The sequence below is a fragment of the Scyliorhinus torazame genome, chromosome 15, assembly GCF_047496885.1.
Source record: "Scyliorhinus torazame isolate Kashiwa2021f chromosome 15, sScyTor2.1, whole genome shotgun sequence".
Classification (NCBI taxonomy): Eukaryota; Metazoa; Chordata; class Chondrichthyes; order Carcharhiniformes; family Scyliorhinidae; genus Scyliorhinus; species Scyliorhinus torazame.
Window position 1 is genome coordinate 211,425,646 of NC_092721.1, and position 12,324 is coordinate 211,437,969.

General features: G+C 46.5%; 1 protein-coding gene across 1 annotated transcript in view; it reads left to right on the top strand.

The window, feature by feature from the left end:
• LOC140391348 (dynein heavy chain domain-containing protein 1-like) overlaps positions 1–12,324 on the top strand; it is a 479,751-nt gene that overhangs the window by 413,676 nt on the left and 53,751 nt on the right. The window contains exon 17 of the mRNA XM_072475926.1: positions 3,908–4,075. Coding sequence (XP_072332027.1) covers positions 3,908–4,075 — 168 coding nt within the window. The remainder of the gene's footprint in view (positions 1–3,907; positions 4,076–12,324) is intronic.

Consider the following 12,324-nt stretch of genomic DNA (forward strand, 5'->3'; position numbering starts at 1 on the left):
GAAATAATGCGGATACTTGGGGAGTTTGGGGATTTTTCAGGGTATAAATTGAACATGGGAAAGAGTGAGCTGTTTGTGGTGCATCCAGGGGAGCAGAGTAGAGAAATAGAAGACCTACCATTGAGGAAGGTAACAAGAGACTTTCGTTACCTGGGGATCCAGATAGCTAAGAATTGGGGCACATTGCACAGGCTAAATTTGACGCGGTTGGTGGAACAGATGGAGGAAGATTTCAAGAGATGGGATATGGTAGCATTGTCAATGGTAGGGAGGGTGCAGGCAGTTAAGATGGTGGTCCTCCCGAGATTCCTTTTTGTGTTTCAGTGTCTCCCGGTGGTGATCACGAAGGCTTTTTTCAAAAGGATAGAAAAGAGTATCATGGGTTTTGTTTGGGCCGGGAAGACTCCGAGAGTGAGGAAGGGATTCTTACAGCGTAGTAGGGATAGGGGGGGGCTGGCACTACCGAGCCTAAGTGAGTATTATTGGGCCGCTAATATTTCAATGGTGAGTAAGTGGATGGGAGAGGAGGAAGGAGCGGCGTGGAAGAGATTAGAGAGGGCGTCCTGTAGGGGGACCAGCCTGCAGGCTATGGTGACAGCCCCATTGCCGTTCTCACCAAGGAACTATACCACGAGTCCGGTGGTGGTAGCTACACTGAAGATTTGGGGACAGTGGAGACGACATAGGGGAAAGACCGGAGCACTGGGGGGGTCCCCGATAAGAAACAACCATAGGTTTGCCCCGGGGGGAATGGATGGGGGATATGGAATGTGGCAAAGAGCAGGTATAACGCAATTGAAAGATCTATTTGTGGATGGGAAGTTTGCGAGTCTGGGAGCGCTGACCGAGAAATATGGGTTGCCCCAAGGGAATGCATTCAGGTACATGCAATTGAGGGCTTTTGCGAGGCAGCAGGTGAGGGAATTCCCGCAGCTCCCGACACAAGAGGTGCAGGACAGAGTCATCTCAAAGAAATGGGTGGGGGACGGTAAGGTGTCGGATATATATAGGGAAATGAGAGACGAAGGGGAGACTATGATGGACGAACTAAAAGGGAAATGGGAAGAAGAGCTAGGGGAGGAGATTGAGGAGGGGAGGTGGGCAGATGCCCTAAACAGGGTAAACTCGTCGTCCTCGTGCGCCAGGCTAAGCCTGATTCAGTTTAAGGTATTACACAGGGCACATATGACTGGAACACGGCTCAGTAAATTTTTTGGGGTGGAGGATAGGTGTGCGAGGTGCTCGAGAAGCCCAGCGAATCATACCCATATGTTTTGGTCATGCCCGGCACTACAGGGGTTTTGGATGGGGGTGACAAAGGTGCTTTCGAAAGTAGTAGGAGTCCGGGTCGAACCAAGCTGGGGGTTGGCTATATTTGGGGTTGCACAAGAGCCGGGAGTGCAGGAGGCGAAAGAGGCCGATGTTTTGGCCTTTGCGTCCCTAGTAGCCCGGCGCAGAATATTGCTAATGTGGAAAGAAGCCATGCCCCCGGGGGTGGAGACCTGGATAAATGATATGGCGGGGTTCATAAAGTTAGAGCGGATTAAGTTCGTCCTAAGGGGGTCGGCTCAAGGGTTTACTAGGCGGTGGCAACCGTTCGTCGAATATCTTGCGGAAAGATAGATAGGGGAGAACAAAGAAGGCAGCAGCAGCGGCCCAGGACTTGGGGGGGGGGGAGGGATGGGGGGGGATGGGGGGGGGTGTGGCCTGAGACAAGGCAGTTGCCAATTAGGGCTAGTTTTTATTTTTTGTTATTTAATATTTATTTATTTGTTGTTGTTTTTGTTTAAATTTAGAAAAGGTCATTATTATCTGTATTGTTACAATGTTGTGTAAAGGATGCACAATGTACTGTGTTGGTTGACCAAAAATTTTCAATAAAATATTATTTAAAAAAAAAATTAATAAATTGTAGCGCACAAAGACTCACGAGAGACGAATGGAGATGAAGTCGATGAGGCTTTATTAAGCGTGACTTGTTCCCCGCAGTTCAGCAACAGACTGGCCTGCGGGGGAGAACTCCTGGTTCTTATACTCCGCCTTCAGGGCGGAGCTAGAGATCAACAGCCAACCAGGACCCGGGATCTGTCAGCCAATGACATCACGGCTTCACAGTCCCACATGACCCCTAATGCATACTACCACACTGTTCCACTGTCTTCCCTGCTCGGCTCCTTTTCCAATCAACTCTGGCCTTATGTCTTTGTCGTCAACAGATTGCTCCAAAAAACCATCTCTTAGACATTCCACAAATTCCTTTTCTTGGGATCCACTACCAACCTGATTTTCCCAGTCCACCTGCATATTGATGTCCCCCATGATTATTGTAATATTGCCTTTTTTACAGCCTTTTCTATCTCCTGATTTATTTTCTGCCCCACATCCTGACTATTGCTGGGGGCCTGTACATAACTCCCATCAGGGTCTTTTTACCTTTGCGATTCCTCAACTCTACCCACAGAGATTCTTTGCCTTCTGATCCTATATCGCTTCTTGCTATCGATTTAACTTCATTCCTTACTAACAATGCAACCCCACCCCCTTTGCCCATCTGCCAGCCCTTTCGATAGGACACGTATCCTTGAATATCTAGATCCCAGTCCTGATCCCCTTGCAGCCACGTCTCTGTGATGCCTACAACATCGAATCGGCCAATTTCAATGTGCGCAAAAAGCTCACTTACCTTGTTACGTATACTGCCCGCATTTAGGTCCAACAACCTCAGCCCTGCATTGACCACCTCCCTTCTCATAATTGTCCCCTTTTTTGCTCTACCTGAAGTTGGATTCCTGCCGCCTTCTATACTCTCTATTCCATTACGTGTTCTGGAAACTTTACTAACCTATCCTGAGCCCTCGGCCCCTTTAACTAGTTTAAACTCCTCATCATTAACCTGCACCTCTACCTTCTTTAACTTTGATTTTCTAATTCTCCAGCCAACTGCACCCTCCTCCCCACTATTCAGTTTAAAGCCCTATCTACAGCCCCAGTTACCCGATTCACCAGGACTCTCGTCCCAGCGTGATTCCGATGAAGACCGTCCCATTGGAACAGCTCCCTCCTTCCCCAGTACTGGGGCCAATGTCCCATGAATTCAAACCCATTTCACCCACACCCATCTTTGAGTCACGCATTTACCTCCTTAATCTTATTGACCCTGAGCCAATTAGCTCGTGGCTCAGGTAGTAATCCAGAGATTATTACCTTTTTGGTTCTGCTATTAATTTAGCCCCTAGCTGTTATTACTCCCTTAGCAGAACCTCTGTCCTTGTTCTACCTATGTCGTTGGTACCAACGTGGACCATGACAACTGGATCTTTACCCTCCCACTCCCATGTTCCTCTGCAGCCCAGGTGAGATATCCCGAACCCAAGCACCAGGCAGGCAACACAACCTTCGGGATTCTCAAACCTGGTCACAGAGAACAGTGTCAATACCTCGAACTACACTATCCCCAATTACAACTTCATTACTTTTCTCTCCCCCCACTTGAATGGCTCCCTGAACCATGGGGCCGTGGTCAGTTTGCTCGTCCTCCCTGCAGTCCCCATTCCCGTCCACACAGGGAGCAAGAATCTCAAACCTGTCGGACAAGTTCAGGGACTGAGGTTCCTGCAACCCTACCTCCTGCATACCTCTCCCTGCCTCACTCACAGCCACACCCTCCTGTCCCTGACCACTGGTGAATTCACGGTAGTTAGTCTAAATTTAATCCAGATCCTCACCAGATTCCAGATCCCCACCAGATTCCAGATCCTCACCAGATTCCAGATCCTCACCAGATTCCAGATCCTCACCAGATTCCAGATCCAAACTAGATACAGCATAAATAGGATTTTCCTCTTTTCATATTTTCCCAATTATTTTAAAACTGCATTCTCCAACTGATGCCACATTTTTCTTCCAGGTTACATTTCGTCCAAAGCTGCTGCTCCTAATGTGTCGTCCAAACATTATCAATGTAACATTCTCGAAGAGGATCAGCTGACTGACCTGACAGAGGCTGGGGACAAAATCCATCCGGATTTCCACCTGTGGATGATTTGTAACATCAGTGCCTGCGGTTCACTGCCAGGTGTGTCTGAATTATCATCATGTCTTCTCACTGCTTCATAGTCCGTAGAATCATAGAGCCATCAAAACGTTACAGCATTCGGCCCATCTTGTCCGTGCCAGCCCGAGGACACCCAGGTGCCGTGTCTAATCCCACCTTCCTGCACCCCGCCCACAGCCCTGTAGTTTACAGCAGTTAAGGTGCAGATCCAGGTTCGGTTTAAAAGAGTTTCGGGTCTCTGCCTCCACCACCAACTCGGGCAGCGAATTCCAGACTCCCACTGCCCTCTGCGTAAAAACCTTCTTCCTCACGTCCCCGCCACACCTTCTGCCTCTTATCCTGAATCTCTGCCCCCTGGTTCATCAATTATCCACTAAGGGAAACAATTTGATCCTGTCCACTCTCTCACTTTCCCTCATAATTTTGTACACCTCAATTAAGTAGGTGACACGGTAGCACAGTGGTTAGTACTGTTGCTTCACAGCTCCAGGGTCCCAGGTTCGATTCCCGGCTTGGGTCACTGTCTGTGCGGAGTCTGCGCGTTCTCCCCGTGTCTGCGTGGGTTTCCTCCGGGTGCTCCGGTTTCCTCCCACAGTCCAAAGATGTGCAGGTTAAGTGAATTGGACATTCTGAATTCTCCCTCTGTGTACCCGAACAGGCGCCGGAATATGGCGACTAGGGGATTTTCAGAGTAGGTTCATTGCAGTGTTAATGTAAGCTTCTTCCTCTGCACTCTCTCCAGAGCAATAACCTCCTTCCTGTAATGTGACCAGAACTGCACACAATACTCCAGTTGTGGCCTCCCCAGTGTTTTATACAATTTCAACAATTACCTTTATATTCTATACCTCTGCCAATGCGGGGCTGGTTTAGCACAGTGGGCTAAACAGCTGGCTTGTAATGCAGAACAAGGTCAGCAGCGCGGGTTCAATTCCCGTACCAGCCTCCCCGAACAGGCGCCGGAATGTGGCGACTAGGGGCTTTTCACAGTAACTTCATTGAAGCCTACTTGTGACAATAAGCGATTATTATTATTATGAAGGGAACATTCCATTTGCTTTCTTAACAACCTTGTCTCCTTGAACTGCTGCCTTTAGGGACCTGTGTACCTGTCACAAGATCTCTCACTTCATCCACCCCTCTTAGTATATTCCCATTTATTGTGTACTCCCTATAACTGTTTGACCTCCCTAAATGCTGACCTCACACTTCACTGTGTTAAATTCCATCTGCCACTTTATCGCCCAATCCATCTATATCATTCTGGAGATTGTAGCTGTCCTCTACACTGTCCACCACTCGGCCAATCAGTGTGGTCTGCATCTCTCTGTGCCAGTCAGTTTATTTTCCAGTAACTTCCTTCAATTTTCAACCCATCCAACATTGATGTTCTCCTCTGTCCTCTCCCTCCTTGAAATCTTCCCTTCACAACATCCTGCCCTGACTCTCTGCCTTGTTCTGGTTACATTTAACAAATGTCTTTGTTTGTTTAATATAAACGCTCAGGAGACCCAAGGAGGTGAATCCGAATGGCCAGTTTACTTTCAGCAAAAAGAAAAGCAACTTTGTTACTGGGAGGCCGGTTTGCAAAGTTGGAGGAGCTGGAGGAGAAATATGGGTTGGGGCAGGGGGGGTATGTTTAGGTCCGAAATATACAGGTCCGAAATTTTGCCAGGAAGGAGGTACAAAGTTTTCCAATGGCGCCAGCTCCCACGCTGTTGGAAGAGATATTGATGACAGGGGGAATGGGAAAGGGGGTGATATCGGTGATTTATGGGGTGATTCTGGGGGAAGATAAGGTATCACTAGAGAGAATTAAGGTGAAGTGGGAGGAAGAGTTGGGGGAGGATATTGAGGAGGGGTCATGGTGTGAGGTGCTCCGTAGGGTGAATGCGTCAACTTTGTGCGCGAGGTTGGGGCTGATACAGCTGAAGGTGGTGTATAGGGCGCACCTCACAAGGGCGAGGATGAGCCGACTTTTTGAGGGGGTGGAGGATGTTTGTGAACGGTGTGAGGGGACCCCACTAATAGTGCTGTCCAAAACTAGACGGGGGTATTGGAGGGAGGTCTTTAAGGTAACCTCAAAGGAAGTGCATGTGAGACTCGAATCAGGTTCCCTAGAAGTCATATTCGGGGTATCAGATCGGCCAGGGTTGGAAACGGGTGCGGAGGCAGATGTCTTGACCTTCACCCCGCTAATCGCCCGAAGGCGGGTCCTGTTGGGGTGGAGGTCAGTTTCTCCACTCTGTGCCCCGGCATGGCAGGGGGATCTACTGGAGTTCTTAATGCTCGAGAAAGTAAAGTTTGAGTTGAGGGGGAGGATGGAAGGGTTCTACAACACATGGGCCTTGTTCATCATTCATTTTCATGAATTGGATGACATTAAACAATAGCTTTGGAATGTATAAGTTATTGATGATTCTTTTTCATTAGTGTTTTGTATTCAAAATGTTGGGAGCTGTTTGAAGGGGATTATTGACTGGGGGATTGACGTTGTATTTGTTGTTATTATTGATTATCTGTTGTAAATTTTTATGAAAACGTGAAAAAGGAGAACAGTAATATTTATGTTTTAAAAAAGAAAAGACCACAAGGCAGCAGATAGCACAAAGGTCCCATCCGGGACTACCGATCATGCCAGTCCCAACCGGGCTGGCGTTTAAGGGTTGATTCTATGAGATTTTCTTTCCATTAGTGTTGTGTTCTGTTACTTCCTCGATGATGAAGATACACATAGAACACAATGATGCAGTTGCTTCACGTATTTATTCTTAATGGTAACCATGCTTTACTAAAGACAAACAATTCCGTCTCCGTTACTGATGTCTGTTGTCTTGTCTGTCCTGCGACCAAGTGTCTGGCTTCCGTCCGTCCTCAAATATTTGTACATCTGTCCGATCTGGTTCCATCTGCTGGTGGGAGGTTATAGTTGTCTCTACATGCATTGGTCATTGTCTATATACAGTGGCACTTTTATATATACATTAATACATTGACTATGTACAATTATAGATAAATATATGTATGCATATTACCACATCCCCTTTCCTTTGGAGAAATGTTTTTAAATTGCCTTATTGACAATCACATTTCTGCTTAGAGAAAGAAGTGATCCGCCACGGGTTTAGTCTATCAGGCTTCCGCTGCACGCTGGACGTGTATCATCTGGGCTTGTGAACATGCCCCATCTGCATCACGCACTGCTCCTTCCCCCAACACCAACACAGATGCAGCAGTTGCCCAGGATGCACCACATCCTCTGCATCCCTTTCGCTCTTGGGACTGAACTCCAACCCATCTGCTGCCTTGAGGACAAAGAACATAGAACGTACAGTGTAGAAGGAGGCCATTCGGCCCATCGAGTCTGCACCGACCCACTTAAGCCCTCACTTCCCCCCTATCCCCGTAACCCAATAACCCCTCCTAACCTTTTTTTGGACACTAAGCATGGCCAATCCACCTAACCTGCACATCTTTGGACTGCAAGGGTGGCTGTACCTTGAGGAGAGTGATTTTGGCGCAGAAATAAGCCATCCTGTATGAATGTGGACCCATCTGCTAGACAACCGTTGCTAGCCTCAGCCACCCACCGCTATTGGGATTCTCGACTCTAACTGTGTCACGTATTTGCAGAGGCTGGAGCGCCCTCGCAGATTTGTCATATGCGTCCTTTTGTTTGTGCTTCTGTGAGATGAGCTTCGCCTGGAGATCTCGATCTACTGTGGGGACCGCCATGGAGGACAGTGTTGTCCGCAGCTGTCTGTTCATCAACAGCTGTGCTGGTGACAGTGTCATGGGACTGTCCCTTTAAGAAATGTTTTTGTCTTTATCACATGACTTCAGTGATGTCATTGTGTGGGTGGAGCTGGGCTGTGGCTCTGTGGGTTTAATTTTGTTTTGAACTGCACAGGTTGAAAGAAGTGTTTCTCTATCCTCATTTTAAAAGCTGTTTCCCGACTAATTGATAACTTAAAAACGAGAATTGGTTTCTGGAATGAATTCAAACCTGTGTTGGAAAGGGGAACAGAGTATCAATAACCTTATTCCAGAGACTTCTGATGGCCGCCGTGGAGTGAGTTGTCGCTTATTCGGTAGCGGCCACTCGTGGTGGACCTTTGGGACCTTTTTCACCAATTCACGGTGGATTTGATTGACAAAACAGATAGAGGAGTAGAATTCCTCACCAGTTTATGGATTCGTGGACCAGAAGTGGTCTGAAAAGGAGAGATCGTTGGTCGAAGACAGGAGTGGAGTCTGCAGCACAGGAGAATATGGCGGAGGGTCAGGGACTGAAATTGCCGGCCCAGTGGTCAACGGAACAGCTGGTGGACATTCTCCAGGAGAGCTTTGCTCAGCAAAGAAAAGAATACCTGGATCCAATTAAGACGGGAATTGATCATGTGGAGCAGAGATTGGAAGCCCAGAGCCAGGCGATCCAGAAGGTGGAAGAGGCGGTTGCTGAGCACGATGAGCAGATAGCCGCGATGGCGGTGGAGATGGGGCTCATGAAGGACCACCAGAAGAGGCTGCAAGACAAAGTGAAGGATTTGGAGAACAGGTCGCGCAGGCAGAACTGAGGATTGTTGGCCTCCCGGAGGGCAGTGAGGGATTGGATGCAGGGGCATATGTGGCGCATATGTTTGATAAGCTGCTGGGGTAAGGAGCGTTTGCTCAACCCTTGGAGGTGGACGGGGTGCACAGAGCGCTGATGAGGAAGACACTGAGGAATGAGCCGCCGAGGGCGATGGTGGTACGAATGCACCAGTTCCTGAACAAGGAACAGATATTGAGGTGGGCCAGCCAGATGAGGAGCTGCATATGGGAAGAACAAGTCTTATACTAGTGAGAGTGCCGTGTGCTGGGCCACACCTTTGAAAAGGGGTTTCTGGTTTTACTTGGATTTTGTTACTAAATTGGAACAGTTAAAAGGGGGAATTCATTATGGGTTATACATAGATTAATGTAGCTATGTGGGGTCTATATGTTTGTAGTTGATAAAAATGCTTGCTGTATGTGCTGTGTGTGTTTATACAAATGTTAACTAAATTCGTAGAATAAAGCTTGTTTTTTGATTAAAAGCACCGACGAACTCTGTTGAATAACACCTGAAAGGCAGGCGCTCTCCTGCTCATCCCAGCCCAAATCAATAAACAGTTAAAGGTCAGGTCAACTCCATGATTTGGAGTTTTCTAAACCCTGGCCCATAACAAATCGGGGGCTGGTGGGATAAAAGTCTATCCTTCGTGATTGGGTTGCATTAGTGAACTTAAAGACGGTGAGGGGTGAGCATATTTGTGGTTGCTTTTCAGATGTTATATTCAGTTTAAATAGGGAGTGTGTTGTGGACAATGGCTCTTTCATAAACTCAGAGGTTTTTGGGGGTGGAGAAGGTCACAAGCAGTACCTTACAAACAGAGACTAAAAAAAGGCTTTTAGATTTGGCAAAAACATTGCAGTTAATATTGCCTGATAAAATACGAAAAGAAGAAGTAATTTTTGCTGAGCACGAGTATAAGAATTGGCAAGTCATGTTGCAGCTGTATAGAACCTTAGTTAGGCCACACTTGGAGTATAGTGTTCAATTCTGTCGCTACACTACCAGAAGGGTATGGGGGCTTTAGAGAGGGTGCAGAAGAGATTTACCAGAATGTTGCCTGGTATGGAGGGCATTAGCTATGAGGAGCGGTTGAATACACCCGGTTTGTTCTCACTGGAACGACGGAGGTTGAGGGGCGACCTGATAGAGGTCTACAAAATTATGAGGGGTATAGACAGAGTGGATAGTCAGAGGCTTTTCCCCAGGGTAGAGGGGTCAATTACTAGGGGGCATAGATTTAAGGTGCGAGGGGCAAGGTTTAGAGGAGATGTACGAGGCAAGTTTTTTACACAGAGGGTAGTGGGTGCCTGGAACTCGCTACCGGAGGAGGTGGTGGAAGCAGGGACGATAGTGACATTTAAGGGGCATCTTGACAAATACATGAATAGGATGGGAATAGAGGGATACTCATAGAATTTACAGTGCAGAAGGAGGCCTTTCGGCCCATCGAGTCTGCACCGGATCTTGGAAAGAGCACCCTACCCAAGGTCCACACTTCCACCCTATCCCCATGACCCAGTAACCCCACCCAAAACTAAGGGCAATTTTGGACACGAAGGGCAATTTATCATGGCCAATCCACCTAACCTGCACATCTTTGGACTGCGGGAGGAAACCGGAGCACCCGGAGGAAACCCACGCACAAACAGGGAGAACGTGCAGACTCTGCACAGACAGTGACCCAAGTCGGGAAGCGAACCTGGGACCCTGAAGCTGTGAAGCAATTGTGCTAACCACAGTGCTACAGTGCTGCTCGTACGGACCTAGGAAGTGTAGAAGATTTTAGTTTAGACGGACAGCATGGTCGGCACAGGCTTGGAGGGCCGAAGGGCCTGTTCCTGTGCTGTACGTTTCTTTGTACTTTGTTTATTTAAAACTGCCTGAAACACAGTCAGAATATTTGGAAATGGCAAGAATTCAATTACAGAACAAGCGGCTTAAACATGACAATGAATTGAAGCAGCTTGAATACGAAATGAGGGAAAGAGAAAGAAAAAAGGAGACAGAAGAAAGGGAAAAAGAAAGAATAGCCCTCGCAAAATGAAAAGAGAGAGAACGGGAGTTACAGATCAGGGAACTAGATGGATAAGGGCTTTGAAAATAGACCAAACATATGAAACTCTCAGAGAAATGATGATTTTGGAGGAGTTTAAAAATTCAATTCCTGGTGTAGTGAGAACTCATGTGGAAGAACAGAGGGTTAAAACTGCGAGATTAGCAGCGGAAATGGCAGATGATTATGAATTAGTTCATAAATCAAAGTTTGGTTTACGACATCTGTTTCAGCCGGTGAGGGATAGAAACTGGGGAAAGGAAAATACTCAAGTGGTAAAGGTAAACGAGATAATAATGATAGTGTACCTCAGATAAAAATAGAAATTCAGGAGAGTGGAACAGAAATGAAAAGTTTCAGATGTTTTTACTGTAAGAAACTAGGCCATGTAAAGTCACAGTGTTGGTGGTTGAAGAAAAGCACTTGGAAGGCTGATGTGGTAAAATAGGATAAGACAGTGGGGTTTGTTAAAGTGGTAAAGGAAAGCCCAAGTGAAGCGAAGGAGGTGCAAAAGATTGTACCGCCTGATCAAGAGGTGATTGATAAGAAGGTGCCAGATGTCTTTAAATAACTTACTTGTGTGGGTAAAGTTTACCCATGTGTACCAGGAGGTAAGGAAGTCAGAATTTTAAGAGAGGTGGGAGCTAGTCAATCTTTGATGGTAAGAGATGGGGAGTTATGTAGTTTGGGAAGAATATTGCCAGGAAAGATGGTAATATGTGGAATTCAGAGTGAGAGGAGTAGTGATCCATTATATAAGGTAAGATTGGAAAGTCCAGTGAAGAGTGGTGAAGTGGTAGTAGGAGTAATAGAGAACCAATCTTGTCCAGGAATACAGTTTATCTTGGGTAATGATACAGCTGGATCGCAGGTGGGAGTGATGCCTACTGTGGTTGATAAGCGAGTGGAAAATCAAACAACTGAATTGTTGCAGGACGAATATCCTGGGATTTTTCCTGATTGTGTAGTAACAAGGTCGCAAAGTCACAAGTTAAGACAAGAGGAGAAATCAAAGAGTGAAGATAAAATTGAGGTTGAATTATCAGAACGATTTTTGATCAGATGGTTGAAAAAGAACAAGAACAGGTGGAGGATGAGGTGGATATTTTTAGTTCAGGAAAGTTGGCGGAGTTACAACAGAAAGATATAGAAATAAAACAGATGTATCAGAAAGCATACATGGAAGAGGAATATGAGTGTATACCAGAATGTTATTATCTTAAAAATGATGTCTTAATGAGAAAATGGAGACCTTTACATATGCAGGCGGGTGAAAAGTGGGCAAAGGTTCATCAAGTGGTATTTCTGGTTGGGTATAGAAAGGAGGTGGTGTGAGTAGCAATAGGAGGTCATTTGAAATAAGGAAAACTCAAGCTAAAATACAAAAATATTTTTATTGGCCTGGACTACATAAAGATGTAGTTAAATTTTGTCAATCATGTCACACATGTCAAGTGATAGGGAAACCTCAAGCAGTGATAAAACCAGCGCCCTTAATACCCATCCCAGCATTTGAGGAACCTTTTGCAAGGGTCCTAATTGATTGCGTAGGATCGCATCCTAAAACGAAAAGTGGAAATCAATATCTTTTGAGTATAATGGATGTGCCTACTAGGTTTC